The sequence below is a fragment of the Rutidosis leptorrhynchoides genome, chromosome 6 (genome assembly GCF_046630445.1).
Source record: "Rutidosis leptorrhynchoides isolate AG116_Rl617_1_P2 chromosome 6, CSIRO_AGI_Rlap_v1, whole genome shotgun sequence".
Lineage (NCBI taxonomy): Eukaryota > Viridiplantae > Streptophyta > Magnoliopsida > Asterales > Asteraceae > Rutidosis > Rutidosis leptorrhynchoides.
Genome location: NC_092338.1, coordinates 285,537,085 through 285,562,567, shown reverse-complemented (window position 1 = coordinate 285,562,567; position 25,483 = coordinate 285,537,085). Strand labels below are relative to the sequence as shown.

The window sequence follows — 25,483 nt, the reverse complement described above, 5'->3', positions numbered from 1 at the left end:
ACCGGTGAAGGGTTATTCCGGAAAACTTATCTAGGGTAAAAGCTAGATTAAATTTTCAAAAAGATCAAATGTTTTCATAAAGATCCAATTTCCTTAAGGATCTACATTTTCATAGTCATGTGGGACTGTAAACCACCTTTCAAATGTGCACTTTGCTTTGGAAACCGAAAGTAAATCGGCTATTTGATTGCAAGTGTCGTTGACCTAAACCCGAGGCAACAGTGGATGACACACCCACCTTTAACCATCGTTACTGTCATTGTTTATACCGCTATATCAAAATCACTGATATACAAAGTGTGAAGGATAAAGAAGTGACTCGTGTGATGTATTATATTGTTTCAAGACTGTATTGCTTGAGGACAAGCAACGTTCAAGTGTGGGGATATTTGATAGTGCTCCAAATGAACATATATTTAGTAGCAATATCGTTCCAATATGTAAAGTTTTTAAATGTAATTTCCTTATTTTTAGTTGTAATAGTTAAATAAATAAGTGCGAAGACGAAAGACGCAAATCGCTCGAAAATGAAGATTTAAAGACAAAAACGAAGATTTGAAAGACCAAAACGTCCAAAATGGTCAAACGAACAAGTTACACTCCAAGTGGTTCAATATATTGATGAGAAACGTCTCAAAATTACAAAAGTACAAGCCGCAAAATGCAAAGTACAAGATATTAAATTATACGAAAAGGCGTTAGAAAATCCGGAACCGAGACATGAACCAACTTTCAACGCTCGACGCAACGGAGCTAAAATTACAAGTTAACTATGCTCAAGAATATAATATAATATTTAAATAATTCATAATAAGAATAATAATAAATAATAAAAAGTTGTTAATTGAGCATAGTTAAGGGGTCATAAGTGAAAATTTCAAATCACCAATTGCCTATAAAATGGAATTCACGGAGTAATGAAAAAATACACCTTTCTTCATATTTCTTTCTCTCTTCTGTAATATGTAATATATATTTATATTATAATTTTAATATAAGTTAATTTTAATAATAAAGTTATGGTTTAGTTGGGTTATTGTAAGAAATATTTTACGGGTTTTAAGTCGAAATTCTGTTCGTGCAACGCTACGCGATTAATCATCACTGTAAGCTATGTTCTTCCTTTTTAATTTAATGTCTCGTAACTAAGTTATTATTATGCTTATTTGAGCCGAAGTAATCGTGATGTTGGGCTAAAATATTAAGACGGGGTTATTGAACTTTGTACCATAATTAAGGTTTGGGCAAAAGACCGACACTTGTGGAAATTGGACTATTGACTATTAATAGATGGGGGGTATTGTCTAATTGAGTGACAACTCATTGGAGTCTGTCGAACCTATCTTCAAATTAATTATCCTAATAATTAATAATGATTATGGTTGTCCTATTTAGTGACGTTCATATGGAATCTATTATAATCATTTAATTAATTATTCGGGTTGGGTAATTGATTATTCAAACTGATCAAGTGGGTAAATTAATATTCATATCTAATCAAAACAGGGGTGGATTACATACAGTGATAACTGGTGTAATTGTTGACAGAAGTGATAACTGCGTCACAGTTTAAATCCTTAATTAGTTGGAATATTTGACTTCGGGTATAAGGGTAATTTGACGAGGACACTCGCACTTTATATTTATGACCGATGGACTATTATGGACAAAAACCAGATAGGTATCAAATAAACCATGACAAAGGACAATTAACCCGAGTAACAATTAATTAAAATCAAAACGTTAAACATCATGATTACGGAAGTTTAAATAAGCATAATCCTTTTATTTCATATTCTATCGCAATTTTATTTATTGTTATTTTATTTATCGTCATTTATATATTTTACGCACTTTAATTATTGTCATTTATCTTTACGCTTAAAAATATAAAATCGACAAACCGGTCATTAAATGGTAAAACCCCCCTTTTATAATAATATTACTACTTATATAATTATATATATTTTGTATAAATATAGTTGTTAAAAATATAGTAAGTATCACCAGCTCCCTGTGGAACGAACCAGACTTACTAAAAACTACACTACTCTACGATTAGGTACACTGCCTATAATGTTGTAGCAAGGTTTAGGTATATCCCATCCGTAAATTAATAAAACTTGTGTCATATTTTGTAGTATTTTGTATTAAAAATAATACTATTTCGTACCCTCACGCTACATCATCAACAGTACCTACCTGTTAAATAAATTTCGTCCCGAAATTTTAAGCAGTTGGAGGTGTTGACGAATCTTCTAGAAATAGATGAAGGTATTTCTTCTTCATCTGATCTTCTCGTTCCGAGGTGAACTCGGGTCCTCTACGAGCATTCCATCGAACCTTAACAATTGGTATCTTGTTTTGCTTAAGTCTTTTAACCTCAGGATCCATTATTTCGACGGATTCTTTGATGAATTGAAGTTTTTCGTTGATTTGGATTTCATCTAACGGAATAGTGAGATCTTCTTTAGCAAAAAATTTCTTCAAATTCGAGACGTGGAAAGTGTTATGTACAGCCGCGAGTTGTTGAGGTAACTCAAGTCGGTAAGCTACTGGTCCGACACGATCAATAATCTTGAATGGTCCAATATACCTTGGATTTAATTTCCCTCGTTTGCCAAATCGAACAACGCCTTTCCAAGGTGCAACTTTAAGCATGACCATCTCTCCAATTTCAAATTCTATATCTTTTCTTTTAATGTCGGCGTAGCTCTTTTGTCGACTTTGGGCGGTTTTCAACCGTTGTTGAATTTGGATGATCTTCTCGGTAGTTTCTAGTATTATCTCTGGACCCGTAATCTGTCTATCCCCCACTTCAATCCAACAAATCGGAGACCTACACTTTCTACCAAAAAGTGCTTCAAACGGCGCCATCTCAATGCTTGAATGGTAGCTGTTGTTGTAGGAAAATTCTGCTAACGGTAGATGTCGATCCCAACTGTTTCCAAAATCAATAACACATGCTCGTAGCATGTCTTCAAGCGTTTGTATCGTCCTTTCACTCTGCCCATCAGTTTGTGGATGATAGGCAGTACTCATGTCGAGACGAGTTCCTAATGCTTGCTGTAATGTCTGCCAGAATCTTGAAATAAATCTGCCATCCCTATCAGAGATAATAGAGATTGGTATTCCATGTCTGGAGATGACTTCCTTCAAATACAGTCGTGCTAACTTCTCCATCTTGTCATCTTCTCTTATTGGCAGGAAGTGTGCTGATTTGGTGAGACGATAAACTATTTCCCAAATAGTATCAAAACCACTTGCAGTCCTTGGCAATTTAGTGATGAAATCCATGGTAATGTTTTCCCATTTCCATTCCGGAATTTCGGGTTGTTGAAGTAGACCTGATGGTTTCTGGTGCTCCGCTTTGACCTTAGAACACGTCAAACATTCCCCTACGTATTTAGCAACATCGGCTTTCATACCTGGCCACCAAAAATGTTTCTTGAGATCCTTGTACATCTTCCCCGTTCCAGGATGTATTGAGTATCTGGTTTTATGAGCTTCTCTAAGTACCATTTCTCTCATATCTCCAAATTTTGGTACCCAAATTCTTTCAGCCCTATACCGGGTTCCGTCTTCCCGAATATTAAGATGCTTCTCCGATCCTTTGGGTATTTCATCCTTTAAATTTCCTTCTTTTAAAACTCCTTGTTGCGCCTCCTTTATTTGAGTAGTAAGGTTATTGTGAATTATTATATTCATAGATTTTACTCGAATGGGTTCTCTGTCCTTTCTGCTCAAGCCGTCGGCTACCACATTTGCCTTCCCCGGGTGGTAACGAATCTCAAAGTCATAATCATTCAACAATTCAATCCACCTATGCTGCCTCATATTCAGTTGTTTCTGATTAAATATGTGTTGAAGACTTTTGTGGTCGGTATATATAATACTTTTGACCCCATATAAGTAGTGCCTCCAAGTCTTTAATGCAAAAACAACCGCACCTAATTCCATATCATGCGTCGTATAATTTTGTTCGTGAATCTTCAATTGTCTAGACGCATAAGCAATTACTTTCGTTCGTTGCATTAATACACAACCGAGACCTTTCTTTGAGGCGTCACAATATATCACAAAATCATCATTCCCTTCAGGTAATGACAATATAGGTGCCGTAGTTAACTTTTTCTTTAACAATTGAAACGCTTTCTCTTGTTCATCTTTCCATTCAAATTTCTTCCCTTTATGCGTTAATGCAGTCAAGGGTTTTGCTATTCTGGAAAAGTCTTGGATGAACCTTCTGTAGTAACCAGCTAGTCCTAAAAACTGGCGTATGTGTTTCGGAGTTTTCGGGGTTTCTCACTTTTCAACGGTTTCGATCTTTGCCGGGTCCACCTGGATACCTTCTTTGTTCATTATGTGACCGAGAAATTGAACTTCTTCCAACCAAAATGCACACTTTGAAAACTTAGCGTACAGTTTTTCTTTCCTCAATACTTCTAGCACTTTTCTCAAATGTTCTTCGTGCTCTTGATCATTCTTTGAGTAAATAAGTATGTCATCGATGAAAACAATGACAAACTTGTCAAGATATGGCCCACACACTCGGTTCTTAAGGTCCATGAACACAGCTGGTGCGTAGTTACCCGCATTTACCATGGATTTAATGGAAGTGTTTAGGTTATTTATAGGAATTGTGGGTCTCAGTGACTTTTTATTGTTGGACTTGATGCTTTATTGCTTGTACATTGTATATTAAGAGGAGTATTGTTTTAGCCATGATAGGGAGTGTTTAGTTATGAGTTAGTTATAGGATATAGGTGTTGATGTGGCGCTGATGTGGAAAATTAAGAGGATGAATAGTTTAGTTACATAGGGAGTGGCCTTAGTAATCCCAATTTGAAAAAAAAAAAGAAAAAGAATTATACAAAAGATATATTACTGAGTTGAAGGGAAAAAGAAAAAAAATAGTAATTTTTCAATTTTAATCTTGACATACAAATAAGCTACACATATAATAATCTTATCCTATTTGTATAGTTTTTTTGAACAGTAATACGATACGAGATCAACCATTTTTGATCCATTTTTGATCGCGACGATAAGTGAGTTTTTTTCTTGAACTCGAATGGCCTGTTCACGGTAAAGACTGCAAGAGAATATATCGACCAAATTCTTTTAGCTTCTTCGCAGATTTAGTTTGGTTTAAATTTGTTTGTGGAAAGTTAACGTTTTTTTTGTGGAACTTTAGGTTAGGTTCTCTCCCTCTTTGTTGGAACCTTTTCGCGAAAGGTCTAGAGATTAATTCTATCGTTTGTCCTATTAGCAATAACGGGATAGAGTTACGGTCGCATTTATTTTTGGAGTGATCATTAGCGATGGATATTTTGCGCAAGGTTTGGTTGTGGCTGGATTGCGATATGCCCACTTTTTATTCGTGGGATGACTTTATAAGTTGGATTGAAGGATTACAATTCTCGTATTCATAGAAGGATCGGATAATTCAAATGTCGTGGGCTCTTGGCGATTCAGAAAATGGCATCGTGTTCAACGAATTTTTTTTCAATATAAATAGTCTTTTTGAATTAGTTATATTATTTTCTAATGATACGCATAATGATCCGTCTCAAAAACAGGCAAGCGTCTCGGCCAAAATCCTACCTGGTACTACGCGTCCCGGAATGCGTACTTATTTTCTCGACATCCGTCTGACGACATCCCGGGAATTTTACCACGCCGGGAAAATGGCAAGACCGAGAACCCGGATGACATACGCACAACCGGCACCATACAGCCGGTCATGACAATCATAATCAAGCGTTGCGAAGCCAGTCATCATAATCATAACCGTGAAGAAACACTTGGAACAAGTGTTCGGCGAGACCCACCCGGCTAGACTGAGGGCAACGTGATGCCTCAGCCAGAATCAACCTGCCGTCAGTACCATCACGGCATTCCAACCCGACACGAAGATATTCTCCCGGGACAAGCACGTTGTTCCGGAGAAAGTGCACTATCCCGGAAAAGACCATCTGTCCCGGAATTATCACCTGATAACGGAACGAGCATGCAAGCAAGTTGCATGTCACGTCAGCCCGCAAATCTAGGGAAGTTCGTTAGGATATGTTATTCCCCACGAAAAGGACAGGTGCCACGTCACCCCTCGGGATTGACAAAGTTCGTTACAACCATGAAAGGGACATGTGTCACGTCACCATTCCCTCCTAAACATCTATAAATACGTAAACAAGATCTTTCATTCACACAACACTGGATGCATTAATGTTACTCTGCCCAAATCAATTGCGGTAACATCACTCCAGTCGTTAAACCAATTCCGGCCGGTGCTCCAATCATCGTCGGAATTAATCCTCACTCTTAGATATTAGCTTATTCGATTCCGATCGAATAAGGCTAATTCAATCGATTGTTTTACACCCTTGGAATCCAGATTTCAAATAGGGGTTTGCACAATTATTGGAGTTAAAACATTCGACTCTCTATTTCTCCCAAATCAAGCACTCAAACCCGAAATCTATTCATACAAGATGATTTTGGTTTGATCAAATGGCGCTATCTAAAGTACGAAATTAATCACAACTCACCACGATGAGCTGGAAAATGAAGAAGCAAGCATACGCAGCACCGATGTTTATATGATTCACTCATGGGTCGTGGGACAGAGACGAAAATCAGGGGTATTATATGAATGGAAGCACGAACCCATCATCTTCCCCTCGTTATTTAACATTAACCCATCTTCAGACCCTGTTATCATACGAGCACATATCTCCAATTGCCAAATTGGGCGAATATACACCGACACCGGTGCAGGGGCAGAGGTCATGTTTGAGCATTGTTTTCTGCAGCTACCAGAAGACATCAGACGGCAGAAAAAAGCCGCAACTTCGCCACTGGCAGGATTCAATAGCGCTGCAACTTGGCCGGTGGGCTCCATCACCCTATAGGTCGTTTTGGGAACATTACACTTTCAAAGTGCAGCAGACATAGAATTCTCTATAGTCAAAACAGACTCACGGTATAACGTCATTTTGGGACGTAATGCCATGCAGAAATTTGACGCAATCGCTTTTACAGTCCATGGCATGCTGAAATTCCCGACTCCGGCCGGAACTGCCACAATTCGGACGCAAGAAATGGAACCAATCGAATGCATGCAAATATTCAACGGAGCTAGCGATATCGTAGTCTTTGACGACGGTTACGTATCCCCAAATCCCAAGCATCCGGACCAACAGATCCAGATTGGTACCACTTTGAGCACCAACGCAAAGGATACGCTATGCAAACTCTTAGCAGCAAGTATTGACGTCTTCGCCTGGGAACCATCTGACATGACGGGTGTCCCGCGGGAAATAGCCCAACATCGGCTAAACGTAAACCCGAATATCACACCAGTCGTCCAGAAGAAATGGGCAATGGCGTTAGAACGAAGTGAATTCCTGGATAACGAAGTACAACGACTAGTTGACGCCGGCATAATGAAGAAAGTAAAATATCAAACATGGGTAGCGAACCCCGTAATGGTAAAGAAGGCGGACGGATCTTGGCGCATGTGTGTCGACTACAAAGACATCAACAAAGCATGCCCAAAAGACAATTACCCTCTGCCGAAAATTGACTGGAAGGTCGAGTCTCTCTCGGGTTACTAGTTCCTAAGCTTCCTGGATGCATACAGGGGCTACCAACAAATCCCAATGGCAGAAATCGATGAAGAGAAAACCTCATTCTTCACGAACAAAGACATCTTTTGCTATACCAAAATGCCATTCGGGCTGAAGAATGCCGGAGCAACATACCAACAGCTAATCGACAAAGCGTTCCAGGACCAAATCGGACGAAATATCGAAGCGTACGTGGACGACATTGTCATCAAGAGAAAAACAGAAGAACAAATAATCCTAGACATCATCGAAACGTTCGATTCGCTACGCAAAATCAATATGAAGCTAAATCCGTCAAAGTGCTCTTTCGGAATAGAAGAAGGCCGTTTCTTGGGTTTCATGATCACTCCGAGAGGGATCAAGGCAAACCCGAAGAAGATTCAAGCAATCGAAAACATGCAGTCACCCAAGAGTAAAAAGGACGTGCAGAGCCTAAACAGGAAACTAGCGGCACTCACAAGGTTCCTGTCACGAGCCGCCGACAGGGCTCTCCCCTTTTTCTAGAAGTTAAAAGGGTGCTTGTGCAAAAAAGATTTCATATGGACGGATGAGGCCGGGAGAGCATTCCAGGATATGAAGGCATTCTTAAAAGAGCTGCCAGCGTTAACGGCACCTATACCGGGAGAAACCCTCACGGTATACCTCGCCGCCTCCTCCGAGGCAATCAACTCAGTCCTAATTACCTTCAGGGGCAAGACTCAAATGCCAGTGTACTTTGTAAGCAAGGTATTGCAATGAAACGACCCAACCCGTCGTAATTTCGGGCCATAAATTTTTTTCTTTTATATCATAATAATATATGCAACATTAGTCCATGTACGTTTCTGAAAATATCATCATTACAATGTTAAGTTTAAATATCTTTAAAACATACAATATATAAATTAGGTTTACAAAACGGGAATGCAACCCGGGACCCGTTTGACGTATCCAAAATATAGTTTATGACCCGACTAGTTCACTTTACAACCAAAACCGAGCATGGTGATTGGGAACGCTACCTAATCCTAATCAAAAGTATAAAGCAATCCATAAGCACTAGTCCCCAAGCAAACCCGAGCCGCCACATGCAACCTATAAAAATATAAACAACGAGAGGGTAAGCTAATTGCTTAGTGAATGCAATACTTATGCATATACATATATAGTTTACCTACACGCATCCACTTACAAAATACCATGCAAACAATGAATAAACGAGCTAGCATCACCAAACATACAACTACCAACAACATTAGTATATAGATCACCACAATAATATACTAAATCGTAACAATGCATAAACATATCAAACCATTCCCCGCTATGGCACTACCGACTTGTAGACGACCAATAACGTCGAGTCTCACTCGTATGATGTCACCAACTTGTGAATCATCATAAGGTGTCACCGACTTGTGAATCACCAAAGGGTGTCACCGACTTGTGAATCACCCACAAATACATATGGGTCACCGACTTGTGAACGCCATGTGGCATCACCGACTCGTGAAGCACCACCTAGTGTCACCGACTTGTGAGCACTAAGAAATGTCACCGACTCGTGAATCACTTCTCCGACTTATGGTATCACCGACTTGTGAATCACCATCCAACTACCAAGGGGTCACCGCCTCGTGAACCACCATGAGGTGTCACCGACTTGTGAGTCACCTAACGAGACACTACCGACCCGTAGTTCTCTTCACCCATAACCTCAATTAGTCACCATCTTGTGACATAACGCCCAATACTCACGATGTGGCACCTAAGGCCCACATCGCTTACGAGTAAATAAACTACATACATACATGTATAAATATTCCACTCACCTTAACGCCTAGGTGATGATTACGCAAATCCGCAAGCTTCAACGCAAGGTACCTAATACATTAAGTACACATTCAATACACCAAACTAGTTGGACTAGACACCAACATTTAACACTTGAGCATTTAATGACCCATTTACATTAAATGACCCGTTCACACCAAAACCGCCCATTTAAGGTCAAGACTTGTCATAAATCACTAAAAGCTAATGATTAAAGTCTCACAACACCAACTAACACAAACTTAGGGTATTTCATACCCATCTTACCCAACTAGGTCAACCATTACTCATTTGACCCATTTTAACATTTAGACTTATAATTAGGTCAAACTTGAACCCATTAACCACCTTTCTCTAACTCACAAGTGTATTAGTGATTTACAACACAATTAATACTTACAAACACCAAATTACAAGACCAAACCCTAGATTACAAAACCTTAGGGTTTCCTTACATCAATTTAACCCAAATTCACCCATTTAACCCCCAAATGGGTCATACAAGCCTTAAATGAACAAACCCTAACTATATATCAAATTAAACTCAAAACTCAGAGTTAAGACTTACCAACACTATCACAACGTAGCTAGAGACGTAGGAAACAACTTTAGAACTTGGGATCGGGCGAGATTCGGTCTTCTTCTTCCCCAAAGTGAGCTTTCTCTCACTAGAACTCAATCTCTCTCTCTAAAATGGATGTGTGTAGTTGAGGAAGTGATAAATGAAGTTAGGATAAGGTTGTATCAGTTTTTAGGCTCTAAAACCGGCCATATGTGAAATTACCAAAACACCCCCAAAAGATTCCATTAAAATGGGTTAAAATGTCATTATAGCGACAATTGTCGCGTTTCGCGACACTACGTCGCGTTTAACGACACCAAGACGCGATACGCATCATTCAAACGCGACAAAAGGGACAGAAGTCATCATCAGAAGTTGTCGCGTTTTGACCCTGTTTGTTACGGATCGCGACGCACCAGAACGCGACAAACCACTTTCAAACTCGACAGTTTACCTGATGTGCTCAAATTTCACTTTTAAAACATCCCAAAGTCAAACGTGGTCAATTCTTTACATCCAAACTATCAAATACTCATTCTTGAACTCCGTATGATGCCACAAGCGCCATGTTTAGAAAAAACGGGGTGTTACATGCAAAACGGGGAAGTAAACTACCCAGCCATGGAAAAACTGATTTACGCTTTAGTACACACAGCCAGACGGCTGCGGCGATATTTCCAAGCACACCCGATACAAGTTTTTACGGACCAACCAATCAAACACGTTCTAACCAGGCCGGAAATCTCCGGTAGAATGGCAAAATGGGCAATAGAACTCGGAGAGCATGAAATCACCTTTCTCCCGAGGCATTCGATCAAGGGCCAAGTCATAGCAGACTTCCTGGTAGAGCTCCCTTCCGACATGATCAAACAAGACGAAACCACCGTTACAAGAAGGGAGACGGATGAATTCTAGGAACTGTATACGGACGGGGCATCAAGTGAGGAGGGAGCTGGTATAGGCATTCTCCTCGTTTCCCCAACCGGAGAAGAAACTACTTACGCTATCCGGTTGAAATTCGCCGCCTCAAACAACGAGGCCGAGTACGAAGCTCTAATAGCCGGATTACGCTTGGCCAAAAGTGTTGATGTGCGACAACTCACAGCTTATGTCGACTCGCAGCTGGTCGCAAGCCAGCTAAACGGCAGCTTCGAAGCAAGAGATACATCGATGCAAAAATACCTAGAACTTACGAAAGCACTAACCAACACCTTCGTGGCATTTGAAATAAAACAAATCCCCCGAAATCGTAACAAGAAAGCGGATGCCCTGAGCAAGCTTGCCTCTTTGCTATATGATCACTTTACCAAGAAAGTTATGGTTGAAGTTCTGGAAAGAAAGTCAACCGAAGAGGATACCCTCATGGCGACAGTCACAGCGGAAGAAGAATGTTGGATGACACCCTTCATAAGATACCTCACTGACGGTACTCTCCTGGAAGACAAATTACAAGCCCGCAGGATACGAATGCGGGCACCAATGTATTATTTCAAAAACGGCATCCTGTACAGAAAATCGTTCACGGAGCCTTACTTACGATGCGTTGGCCCGACACAGGCCAAAGAGATAATACGGGAAATGCACGAAGGAGCATGCTCAACACATTCAGGCTACCGAACGATAGTTAGCAGGATCAAGAGAATGGGTTATTTCTGGCCACACATGTACCGGGATACGTATGACCTAATCGTTAACTGCGAAGCATGTCAAATACACGCTCCTATCAACAGATCCCCTCGTAGAAACATGATTCCAATACACGCCGCCTGGCCATTCTGTAAATGGGGGATCGATATCGTCGGCCCATTCCCACGGGGTGTCGGCAACGTTAAATTCTTAGTAGTCGCAATCGACTATTTTACCAAGTGGGTTAAGGCGAAACCGTTAAGCACAATTACAGGAAGGAAGATCTTAACATTTGTATGGGAGGACATTGTTTGTCGTTTCGGCTTACCACGAGAGATCACGCAGTTCGCACATAATCCATTCAAAGACTGGTGCGCCGACATGGACATTCAACAGTCATTTACCTCCGTAGCCTACCCGCAGGCCAATGGGCAAGTCGAAGTCACAAACAGACACATCGTTGCCGGCATAAAAGCAAGATTAGGCAAACACCGACAAGGATGGGTGGATGAACTCCAACATGTACTGTGGGCACATCGGACGACGCCGAAAGACAGTACGAACGAAACATCTTTCAGTCTGGTGTACGGAACCGAAGCGGTTATACCGGTTGAAGTGCTTGTTCCAACTAATCGAATAACAAAATTTGATGAACAACAAAACGATGACGCATTACGAGAAAACTTGGATGCTCTGGAAGAGCGACGAACAATAGCCCATATCCGGCAAGCTGAAAAGAAGCAACAAATCGCAAACCACTATGACAAAAAAGTCAAACCACTGGACTTTCAGTTAAACAATTTAGTGTTGCGTAGCAACGAGGCCAGCCGGCAGCAAGACGTCGGCAAACTAGGCCCCAGATGGGAGGGACCCTACAAGGTTGTCGGGATAACTGAGTATGGTACATACCACCTGGAGACACCGGATGAAGTCCCAATACAACGCCCTTGGCATGCCTTCCATTTAAAGAAATATCACGTGTAACTTACCTGCAACCGGGAGGACTGATCACCCACTCGGACGGCAGAAACACTTGTGTACTCAAATAATTTCTATGTATAAGTCATCAATAAAGCTTCATTTTATATACTTATGCAATGTAATGAATCTGAATATGACACAAGTAAAATCAAAAGTCTTTCGGCATATTTCAGACCTACCGCCAGAAGAAATGCTTTCTAGCTTTCGGTGGTAGGAAGACACCCCTTAAAGAACCTTAACGGATAACAAGGGTGTCCGACCACATCATTGGTGGCCCGGTTCTACAGAATAAACAACTCGACCACACTCACGCGTAGTCTAGATATCTACGTTTTTGTCATGACAAATATATGTAACCCAAAGAAAAAGTAAACTAGTTTATACACAACATACAACACGATATAAAGAAATCACATTAATTATACAAAAACCCAACCGAGTGCATATCTCTACGGTTGGTAATTTACAATATCCTTAACGGATGAGTTCTCGTCCCTACAGATTTTATCTAATTCCTCAAAACTAATCCAGCCGAGAGCTTCATGTGCCCGATGGCAGTCCTGCACACAGGTAGCGCTCAAAACAGCCTTCTTCTTCTGGGCCGCGCTACCAGGCGACAGAAAACACTGCACCGCCTTAAATACCTCAAACGTAGTCAACTTCTTAATAGCCTCAATAAAGGCATTGAACGGCTGATGAACAATAAATGACTTCAGGAGGCGGGCTAAAAGTAGAGGAATACCATGCTGGAGACGGGTGGCCGACACCTTCTCCGATAACTTTGTATTGTCATCAGAGAGTAAGGCGACCTTCTCCTGTTCCTGGGCAAGAGCGGCCTTCAACGACTCCTGTGTTTCCCGGGAAACACGCAGCTCATTCTGAGTAGGCTCCAATGCCTCCTTGGCCGACACCAACTCCCTTTCAAGGCGAGCAATCATGCCCGACAATTCCGCCACCCGGCGGTTATCATTCTCAAAGAGCACACAATGCTCGTGAATGCGACGCGCATCAATCTCGCTACGGTTCAATTCATCCGCTGCAAGTTGCTAAGCAAACACGGTGAATTGAGAACGCAAGTGTTGTGCCTGGGTGGCGGAAAGAGCAGCCAGCGCCTCTTTCAGAGCCGGAAAAGTAATGAAATCAAGATATTCCCTATAAACCGGGTAGTCTGAAGCGTCACAGCGGAGAAGATCACGGAATGGCCCAATATTACAGTCAGGAAGAACGTAAACGTTCTGCACAGCACTTGTCGTCAACCGGGGGCGAGCATCCGAGGCCTCCGCGGCGGGTTCTTTACCGGGATGATGCCATTGAGCCAACTCTCTCTCAATGGCCGACCTTTCAGCCACTCGATTCTCCCTAGCAATAGGTTCAAGTCCCTCCCGGGGAGCAGCCCCCTCCAACAATGGAACCGAGCGGACAGACGCCTGCGCCCCCGCAGGGGTCACAACAGTGTTACCTACGCAAAGCAAGAAACAAGACAATATAATCAGCACAATATACTGTTAAGTCAAGGCAAGTGAAGGACTACCACATACCTTCAGCTGCCGGCTCAATCCGGCGCCTGGTACGACGGATCAGCCCGCCCTCCGAAGAGTCGCCATTAGAAGATTCCAAATCTTCAGGAGGTGACGCCCTGCGGCGGCTGGAGGACGTTGGTGTTGTCCCCTCAACCAATTTATCGGTAAAAACCATGCCATCCAGGCTCACCGCCCTCAGAACTTCCGACACGGTCAACTCTGCGCAAATTATAAATTGTCATCTTATAAATCATGGTCACATAAAAAGGGAGATGGAAAACGCCAAACGGTCAAATACCTATCCTGTGACGACCTCCAGATAGGGTCTGGAAGAAACGTCACTAATATCAAATAAACCAACATATTATAATACGAGAACAATTCTATATGATAAAAATAAACTTTATTGATAACGCAGCGGAAGAAAATAGAATGTCGTTACAAGAATTTAAATTACAATGATGTAAATGTTTCAAATGCAATAATAATAAATGCGAAAGTTCTTGAGATCCTATATCCAAGTAGCATCACATAAGTAGAAGATAAGTAAGCTTGATCAATCAGCACCTGAGACAAACATGCTAAAGTGTCAACCAAAAAGGTTGAGTGAAATCATAGGTTTAACAAAAGTAGTTATCGTTGTTTTTAGACCACAAGATTTTTGTTTTCAAAAGTAGATCACACAGATCTTTAGTTGTCAAAGTAGATCACAAAGATCTTAAAAGTTGATCTCGCAGGGATCAAAAAGTTATGCCAGTTCGTGATATTTAGACTAAACGTTCAAAGTTTGCCCCAATGACAAGTTGTGTCTATACTTGTCGGTTTAATTTCATTATTAAGTAATACAATGACTTGGTCAAATGTATCGGGGACGTTACTCCCGATAAGCCTACCCCCAATAATTAAGAATGCATTTAACGAGCAATTAAAAATATCACTGTAGGGACTTAGTCGGACATAACCGGGTATAGCATAGTTTAACAGTTGGTACTTGTGTCTAAATTGTAAATAGTAAAAGTAGCACGTGTCTCACCCCAAAAAGTTAAATAAATTTGCTAGCAATAATGAGTGGGGCTACGAGTTCACCTTAGTAAGCAGATGAGAGAGTTATTCCTCGGAATAGAAAGTTTGGACGAACGTGAGCAGAAAGTCAACCTATTGACATTTAAGAATAGTTAAATGTTTTGCCCAAGTTTAAGTTTAAGTATGCAAGTGTTTTAAGTATAGTTCGTTTTACTAAGTTCCATTCCTAGTAAGTTTCAACTTTTAGCAAGTTTCCATTTTTAGTAAGTTAGTGTCGAACACTAGTGAGTTGTCCTTAATAAGTCTAACACTTATTAAGTGTGAAGATAACTAAGTGTATGATTACTATAGTCGGGTTTGACATTGTGCATCATACCCAAACATCTATTCCACCGCCGAGTCACCAGAATGACCAATTGTTACCGGTTGGCCCAGGATTTCTTGACCAAAATCTAAGTTTGGCATTCGTAATCCACAAGCGTCCTATAGTGGTACCAAGGATAACCCTAGGCCTTAAGTAGCGTTGACGTTCGAGTAATCACACGTTATCGTGAATGACTAACGTAATCGTATAACATAATATAAGTAGTAGTATATTATATGTGTTAGTAATAATATAAGTGTATAGGTGTTAGTATTATATAATAGTATTAGGGTTTTAGTTAATTAAAGTAATATTTAACATTAGGGTTTATTAATAAACGATTAGGGTTTAATTAATGTATTAGGGTTTTATTAAATTAGGGTTAGGTTTAATTAGTTAGAGTTTTAATATTTTAATATGTATATATATATATATATATATATATATATATATATATAAATCGTGTATATGTATATATATATATATATATATATATATATATATATATATATATATATAGTTTTTTTATTTTTTATTTTTTTCATATATATAAACCGTATATATATATATATATATATATGTATGTATATAAAAATATATTTTTTTATATGTATATATATATATATATATATATATATATATATATATATATATATATATATATATATATATATATCGAATATGTATATGTATATATGTATTTATTTTGTTTCCTTAATTAAACACAAACCAATCTTCTAACATTTATCTAGGGTTTAAAGATCAAACACTCATTCCCCCCTTTTTTTCGGTCGATACACATACATATATATTAATTTTTTTTTTCTTCATGTATATATAAATCTATGTGTGTACATGTATATAATGTATATGTTTATGAATTAATCAAGATTGTATCATGAACATGAATTTAAAACAAAGATCAAAGATTATGTAAATAAGTTTTAGGGTTTATGTTATACCTTGAAGATTCGAAGATGATTAACAAAGAAAAGATGAAACACTTTGAAGATGAAGATCAAAACCTTGAAGATTGATGAACACCTTTGAAGATTTATGAAGAACTTTGAAGAACACGAAGAACGACATGAAGATCACTTGAAGAACTTGAAGGTGGTGGTGGTGGATTTCGATGGTGGTGGTGATGGTTTCGGTTTGTTTGGCCGAAAACAAGAGAGGGGGGGAGAGAGATTTGTGAATGAGATTTGGTACAAAGAAAAGGTTTAGCTTAGGCCTCTATTTATAGGAGTGCTAGGAAAATTCTAGAATTAGAGTTAGGGTTAGGTTTACTTAGGGAACAAGTTGGACTTGGAGAGGAAGTAATGGGGGTCATGGGAGCCGAAAATTGGGAGGGGTATTTTAGATATTTCAAATTTTTTTTATTTTTTTTCGGCTAGGCATTATCAAGGGAGGAGTTTTGGGATTTTTCGTTTTAGTCCTTGCACTTTAAATTAGCTTAAATAATCCCTAAACTTGTTTTAAGATTAATTAAGTTATATACTTTAAACTTTAATTTATTACCTTTTGTTCACGAAAATTAATTAACTTATTATTTCCGTCTTTTATTAACTTGCCAATTAATGTATAAAGTTAATTAATATAATTTATAATTCTTAATACTTAACAACCATTAATTAAAGTTTAATTGTTAAGTTTTATTATATTGTTGGGCATTTAATAAGGAAAAATTATAGAATGGAAAATTGAGGATCGTTATATCTCCCGCCTCTCCGGGCAACAGGGATCCTATCAGAATGAGTCCAGTTGTTGCTAACATTAGCCATTACCAACAGCTGCTCCTCATAAGACCTTTGAGGAATCTTCAGGCCCCTCAATTGGTCAGCCATCGATTCACCTAGCTCGGAAAGCTGCCTCGGCGGCTGAACAGTCACCGACCTAAACAAATAGGATTGCGCGTCCCTCAACGGAAAGTCAGAACACTTGGCAAAAACAAACGATTGCACCCAGTTATCTGCAATCGTTGGTACTCCCCCAAGGAAATCAATTTCATCAGTAAATGTGTACCACCCTTTGCGATAGGACGACAGCCGAAAAATGCTCCTGAAAATATCAAGCTTAGGCCCATGCCTAAACCATTGAAATACATCTCGAATAATACGATCGCACGAACCCCATTCGGATGTAAGCGAGCAACGCTAAGGCTATCGAAATTTAACACCTTCATGAAAAAGCGGGTGAATGGGTATCTCAGATTTGAAACCTCAAAAGGTCTCAAATAGATGGCACAGTGATTAGGGGGCCCACAGGCGCACTGCTGTGCCCTTGGAATGACTAACCCCAAACCTCGCAACCGAGGGCATATGTAACAAACCCTATCAAGATACGCCTCATCAACGCTGTTGGGCGCACGTAACACACCATGAAGAATATTAGGTCTGGGGGCCATACTGCAAAAATATGAAAGTAATAAGATACAAATCAAAGAAGATAAGAAAATCGTTTCTATGTAAAGCAAATATTATCGAAGGTAGGAAGAATCAAATGAAGAAAAACGCTCCTTTATATAGGAAAAAGTCCTGCGTGGGACCCATAAAATTCAGAAGGTGCGTTGGAACACGAGAAGTACTATGATTAAGACAGTATGCAACGCGCATTTATTGCACGTCAAATCACGTGAGTGGGTCATAATAATTTAAGTTTGGCAACGCAACTGTCCCAGCTGACCTCACCAAACTTGGGGGGGGGGGGGGGGGGGGGGGGGGCGGGGACTTAATGATACATATAATGATCTGTCTCAAAAACAGGCAAGTGTCTCGGCCAAAATCCTACCCGGTACTACGCGTCCCGGAATGCATACTTCTTTTCTCGACATCCGTCTGACGTCATCCCGTGAATTTTACCACGCCGGGAAAATGGCAAGACCGAGAACCCGGATGATATACGCACAACCGGCACCATACAGCCGGTCATGACAATCATAATCAAGCGTTGCGAAGCCAGTCATCATAATCATAACCGTAAAGAAACACTTGGAACAAGTGTTCGGCGAGACCCACCCGGCTAGACTGAGGGCACCGTGATGCCTCAGCCGGAATCAACCTGCCGTCAGTACCATCACGGCATTCCAACCCGACGCGAAGATATTCTCCCGGGACAAGCACGTTGTCCCGGAGAAAGTGCACTATCCCGGAGAAAGTGCACTATCCCGGAATGATCAACTGATAACGGAACGAGCATGCAAGCAAGTTACATGCCACGTCAGCCGCAAATCTAGGGAAGTTCGTTAGGATCTGTTATTCCCCACGAAATGGACAGGTGCCACGTCACCCCTCGGGATTGACAAAGTTTGTTACAACCATGAAAGGGACATGTGTCACGTCACCATTCGCTCCTAAACATCTATAAATACGTAAACAAGATCTTTCATTCACACAACACTGGATGCATTAATGTTACTCAGCCCAAATCAATTGCGGTAACATCATTCCAGTCGTTAAACCAATTCCGGCCGGTGCTCCGATCATCGTCGGAATTAATCCTCACTCTTAGATATTAGCTTATTCGATTCCGATCGAATAAGGCTAACTCAATCGATTGTTTTACGCCCTTGGAATCCAGATTCCAAATCGGGGTTTGCACAATTATTGGAGTTAAAACATCCGACTCTCTATTTCTCCCAAATCAAGCACTCAAACCTAAAATCTATTCATAGAAGACGATTTTGGTTTGATCATTTTCTTTTCGTTGGCTTAAAAACAAAAGTCATGTAGTTTCAAACTTGAACTCATGGCTTGCTTTTCCTTTGTAGTTTATCCCTCAACGTCTTGTTAGGTAGCGTGTTATAATATACACATTTTTGGCCGTTAAAAAATGTTTAGTCGTTTGGTTTTTGCCTAGGTTTGAATCTTTTATTTTATCGGTTGTACTTTTAATATGTCACAAATTAATTGTCTATTTCTATAAATAGATAAGATAAAAAAAATAAAGTTCATTTATACCTATAATATTAGTATGTGTATGTATGTAAAACTAGAAGTACACAAAAAGAATACAATACAATGAGGATATTTTTAAAACCGTGTATTTTTGTATTAAAATAATTAATGTGGAAAAAGGGAGTATTAGAATTCTTTTTGACAAAATTGCACGTATGGTCCATGAACTTTGTAACAAAAAGCATAGTTAACATTTTTCTATTTTTTTGCCATAGTTGCCCCTCAACTATTAACATGTTGCACCGATGGTCCAATCACTAAACTCTGTTACCTTATTTCCGTTAAACATTGGACTTATGCCTCTCACATGAGGGCAAATCCGTCATGAAAATATTTGTCCAATGGCCCAACCACTAAATACTACTGTGATTGCTTGTTCATGGACAAACTTTTGTCCAATTTCATATACAAAGCACGAAAAGTCAATTTCATATACAAAGCACGAACAGTCAATTAAACTCTCTGCAACAAATTAAAACTTGTTAAAATAAACAAAAAAAAAAAAACCTGCTACTGGACGAAACCAATATCCGGCCTCGTTCCGTCAACTGTGATAACTGAAGAGAAGTCATAGCTACAGTTCAAATCCACAAACCCTGATATTTATCATTTACCCAAAATCAAATCACTCAATATCATTAACCAAATCTATATCCAAATCGAACATTCAATGACCAAACCAAAAGGAAATCTTTCATACGGCTCGTTGGAAAATGATATTTCATCCTACTCTTTGTGCCTAACAATCCTCCTACCAAATAGGATGGTGAAAAGTGTATTTTCTATGTTGGAAAATGATATTTCCTCCTACCTTTGTGCCTAACAATCCTCCTACCAAATAGGATGGTGACAAGTGTATTTCTTTTTTTTAATTAGTCAACTAATCCTTTGTTTTATGCCTTTTTTGCCCTTTACGATTAGTTAGTGAATTCATTAATAAAAAAACAAACTTAATACGAGTACTTTATAATTAATTCCTTTAACTCGTCGGAATATCTTGTTGCCATTCACAATTTCATTGCTATATTAAGCATATGTGATTATATACGGAGTTTTCTTTACTAAAAAACATGATATAAATATTTGTTTTTATAGTTAACTAGATTTATGAGCCCGTGCGTTGCACGGGGACTCATCTGCAAATATTATTAGTTTTTAAACTTATATATGAAATTACGATATTATATAAAAAGTGTCAAAAGTATTGTTATGGTTGAATTAGTAAAATATGTTTTTGTAAACAACACACATTAGTAAGTGGGAGGTGATTCTCAAACACCACTTTTTGATCCATCTACACTTTTGCCTCATAAATTTATAGTTTTACCCCTAAATTAATCTAGGAAGTTAAACTTATAATATTATTCAAAGTATAATTAGGAGTATGATAGTAAACTAAGTGTAGATGGATCAAAAAGTGGTGAGTGAGGATCATCTTCCTTAGTGAAACTTTGATAAATTATAATTTATACATAGAATTTTAATTGCTTGTATATGTTACATAGGAAATAATAAATATGGATAACAATATTTAAAATAAAAGGTTTTAAGTAATAGTCTTTAAAGACTGAAAAATAAATAAGGATCTACTACTTAAAGTAGATTTTTCAACAGAGAACTTCGAATGTATATTTTCCAAGGAGGTTTGATTGTAGATTATTTATAGGTATATATTTAATTTAATATACTCCGTAATTTAAGGTCGGTGCATATCTCTATCTTTATCTAGATTTATTTTCCACAAAGAGGACTTCAAATGATACACGTTCTTTGTTTTCATATTTATACAATACTATAATTAAAAGCTTGTGCGTTGCACGACAGCTATATAAAATAGTTTCGAAAATATTCGTCATAAGACTGAATATGTGTATAATATAATTACAATGAATCTAAGATATCGTACATGGTTTCAGCTTAAATCAATTATTACACAACAGTCCGTTAAATCATACAATTTTTTTTTCTGTAAGACGTAAAAATAGGTTCTAAGGATCAAGAACCAACATGTGTGTCGAATGTTGAGATCATTGACAATAATATCGTTGGCTTCATTAAGTTTGCAACCTATAGAACATTCTCAAAATTGAGAGTAAGAGGCTAAACCATAAAAGCTACAGTTCATTTTTCTAATAGGGCATTGTATAAGTTGCTAGCCGTACATATGATAGTCAATGCAGTCGAATAATAGTCAAATAACCACCTTGTATTTTTCTTTTACATTCAAATAACAGTCAAATAACTTTATCAAATCTATATCGTAGCAAGTCTAACAAATATATGCACGTCTTTGAATCGAAAATGAAAAGAGAACCTTAAATTGAGCAACGAATAGAGAATATCATATTAACAACAACAGGAAGAAGATATACACCCAAATAAGAAAAAAGGCACACAAATAATAAGTGATAATCAGATACCTTCTGGCAAAGATGGAACTGTAGAAGCAGTCAATGACGAAATGATAGCACTTTTGTATTAGAATAAGCTCATATCTTCAGGATATGATAAAAAGATAGTCCTGTATCATAAGCTTTTAAAGTTAATAAAAATTATTATAATGCTCGTATGTTATTAGATGTTTGTAGAACATACACTCTTAACAGATAAAAGTAACATAATTTACAAACTTGTACAATAGTATGGCTTTGCATCACCTACAACAGATATTTAGTTCTAGTTTCAATAAGGTAAGGTTTGTAAATCACATTTCAAGTTCACATAATTTTTGTTTTATAACCCAATAGCCTACGTAGTAATAACTACATAGGCCAGCATCAAAAGATCAGCATCAAATATAGTCGTAGTTGCGAACCTACATAATATTTATTACAAAGGCATTCTCTAATGCCAATAGCTACTAAAATTGAAATTAAAACCTCTGACCTACATATTAGTTATTTATCCAAGTCAAATCATGAAGTTTAATAAATGAAGAAGAGATGAGATTACATTGTATCCCAGCAGAACATCTTCACAAGTTTCGTATGTGCGGATGTCCTTTTACCTGATGACATCGAAAGAGGTTAAAAGTTTTTCTAAGAAAAAGAAGCGTATTTTAGAAAATTGGTAAAGGAAAAAGGTTGAATCCATTAAGGGACTATACAAATTAACCAAATGGGTTGAAGATCATGGGTTGAAACGTGCTGCTGTTACTAATGCGGGGAGGCCAAATGCTGAACTGATGATCTCAACTCTCGGTCTTTCTGATTTCTTCCATGTGGTTATCATCGATGATAAGTGTGAGCATGCTGAACCAGCTTCCGATCCTTACTTAAAGGCTCTTGAAGTTCTCAACGTCTCAAAAGAGCATACTTTTATCTGTGAGGATTCGGTGTCTAGGATCAAGGCTGGTGTGGCGGCCGGTATGCCAGTTGTTGGCTTAAGGACTCGAAATCAGAATTGATGCTGTTAACAGCAAACCCTACACTTCTTATTGTAAATTATGAAGATCGAAAACTTTGGGCTGTTTTAGACGAACTCGACAAGAAGGCAGGTGAAGCTTAAAACGTCAAAACACACGCGTCTTGAGATTCATATTTTTCGTAAAATTTGTTCCATAATTATTGCCTAACTTGAAAGGCTTCGATGACTCTTGATTAGCACCTGCCTGATAATTTTGGCATGATAACTTTAGCATCTTAAAAATCAGAACTCTTTCATTAGATTCAATGGTTGTATGGTTGTACGAAAAAAAATAAACATCCAAATTAGAATCTTTTAGAAGATGAATGATTGTTCAAATAATTTATCAAACAACAACAAAACCTTAAAAAAAAAAAACAGCGTAGATTAATAGATGAAAAAACCTTACAAAATCAAATTAAAATGCATCGTCACTTCCTTTCCCGCTTCTTTGCAATTTAACTCTGCATCATCTGAAGAAATCAATTCATTTAAAATTTCATGGCCTTGTGATACTCGAACATGAAACCCTAATTTGAAATTCGGAAAACTTCAAGTAAACTTCTATGGCTTCATTGAATACATCTGTATCTGATTTTGAGAAAATTGAAAACAACAGATTGTATATGTGATTTTGGGAAAATCGATAACATGGAATTGTATATATGATTTTGTGAATAGATGTGTTGATATTGCGGTATCAGATTTTTTTGGAGCGCTGTGTGTATACGGGTTATAGATGCTAGCGAGTAAAATAATAAAATAAATAGGTTAATTAGTGTTAATTGAGATTAAGCCTGGGATTTACACGTCAGCGAGATGTTTAAGAGCAGATTAGGGAGTGACATGTCAGATAAAGTTTCACGATTTATATTATGTTATAGATAGATAGATAGATAGATAGATAGATAGATAGATTATAGATTATAGATTTGGATATCTGGTACGTTCTGCATATGTGATTATATAATTGTTACATGTCCCTAAAGAGGATAACTACCGAAGCTTGGCTTAAGTGATATGAGTGTATGATTCAACTTAGGGTACTACAAATCATGTTCGATTTTCACTTCAAGCAAGGAGTTTCAAACCTTCGATGGTACTGCCAACATCGTCGCGAATTGAGTTTGCTCTTAAGAGAAGTCATAACGTTCAACCCACCCATAACCACCGGTAACCCACCATATACATTTCAAGATCTAAAAAAATTTGAGATCTAGAACCCGCCGAATTGAAGCCGGAATCCACCCATCGTCGTAATAATCTGTCGTATTAATCCTTCATATTAATTGGAATTTTTCGAAATCTAAAAACGGCGGAGGAGGTGGTTGACCGGAGTGAGGCGGAGGAGGTTTGCACTTCCGACAATCTAACGAAGTATTAATCGTTTTAATTTTGTTTTTTAGATCTGCATCTGTGAATTAGGTAGGGGTTGAAGAACAATATAGTCGAAGAGGTTCGCACTTCAATTCCGACTCTTCATGACATTTCATGTGTCTAATGATGGAGACAAGCGTACACCACAAGATGAGCCACATAAAATAGTTATATATGGATCATATCTACACGTTATACATCAAGGTATGCGAAAGCTGCTATTAGTATTGCAAGGTGTACAAGTTTCGAAATTAATAAAAGTAAGCTAATTTTTATTAAAGAAAATAAGAACCTGACCAACCATTAAGAGATGATCGTACTAATCGATTTTGATTCCCGAATTGAAGTAGAAGCATCAAGAGTAAGTTCTAAATTTTGATCGAGAGCTGGAAAATACAGATTTATATGTCTACTAGATATGGATACGATGGTGGTTTTAGGTTGTGTTTGGATGGGTGATTTTGGCAGGTACTGAAAAAAGCAGCCAAGCCAAAATGAAAGAGAAAGGGTACTTAGAGCGTGATGTGTGGGAAACAAAAAACCGGCGTCGCCACCCCTATTTTATGCAGACGACGGTTGGACGACACCGACCCGGCATCGGTCCGGCGTCGGAGATCCCGACGTTGTCTGCTCGACGTTGGGTGAAGGAGATATAGTGGGACCCAAATTCAAATTTTTGAACGTTTGATGCCCGTTTGCTTTTTTTTTTTTATTTAACACATTTCTCTATCTCTATATAAAAACACACACAATCTCATTGTTTACACACACATTTATACATAATTTTCTCTTTTCCGCATTATTTTATACACATTCACAACTAAAAAAATATGGCCAATCGCTGCTTGATCAACCTCGACGTCCATCACAACGGTGAGCTTTCCGATAACCGCCAGTATTGGTACGACGGGTACACACAATCGTTCGAAGCTCTAGATGTTGCCGGCTTCGATGTAGAACCCTTTCATGACCCGTCCTAATCCATCTGGATGAATACATTACATTTGGTTACATCGCGAGGTACTTGACCTCTATATGATACATTTTACAAAAATTGCATTCGTTTTTAAAAGATAAACTTTCATTTCATCGACAGTTGACAGACATGCTGTAAAAACCCGTCCTTATCCATCTGGACGAAATCTTCAACATTTGGTCCCATTTCGATGATCGACTCCATATAATGTCCTTAAAATGAGCATATGCACAGCGGAAGACTTAATTCG

The 25,483-nt window shown here is 38.5% G+C and overlaps 1 protein-coding gene and 1 pseudogene across 7 annotated transcripts; one reads left to right on the top strand and one right to left on the bottom strand.

Annotated features, from left to right (window-relative positions):
• Positions 1–8,488: 8,488 nt before the first annotated feature.
• On the bottom strand, positions 8,489–23,598 carry LOC139852273 (uncharacterized). Of its 7 annotated transcripts, XM_071841525.1 has the most exons (7): positions 23,290–23,598; positions 22,582–23,085; positions 22,428–22,482; positions 21,896–21,996; positions 19,983–20,071; positions 14,151–14,351; positions 13,074–14,071 (listed from the first exon to the last, which is right to left on the bottom strand). In XM_071841525.1, the coding sequence occupies exons 6-7, from the start codon at positions 14,305–14,307 to the stop codon at positions 13,659–13,661; spliced, it is 570 nt and encodes a 189-aa protein (XP_071697626.1). In that variant the 5' UTR covers positions 14,308–14,351; positions 19,983–20,071; positions 21,896–21,996; positions 22,428–22,482; positions 22,582–23,085; positions 23,290–23,598; the 3' UTR covers positions 13,074–13,658. The 7 variants fall into 7 exon arrangements, 5 of the variants coding, with proteins under 5 accessions (XP_071697626.1, XP_071697627.1, XP_071697625.1 ...); XM_071841526.1 differs by having other exon boundaries at positions 22,428–23,085; positions 23,285–23,598; XM_071841524.1 differs by having other exon boundaries at positions 22,428–23,085.
• LOC139854534 (haloacid dehalogenase-like hydrolase domain-containing protein Sgpp) lies at positions 22,118–22,982 on the top strand (annotated as a pseudogene).
• Positions 23,599–25,483: the final 1,885 nt, after the last annotated feature.

Bases quoted from the DNA above. Each gene is read 5' to 3' on its own strand.
- LOC139852273 (XM_071841526.1), bottom strand. From the start codon at position 14,307: ATGGTTTTTACCGATAAATTGGTTGAGGGGACAACACCAACGTCCTCC. The intron at 14,072-14,150 runs GTATGTGGTAGT...TGCTTTGCGTAG, and splicing joins GATTGAGCCGGCAGCTGAAG to GTAACACTGTTGTGACCCCT.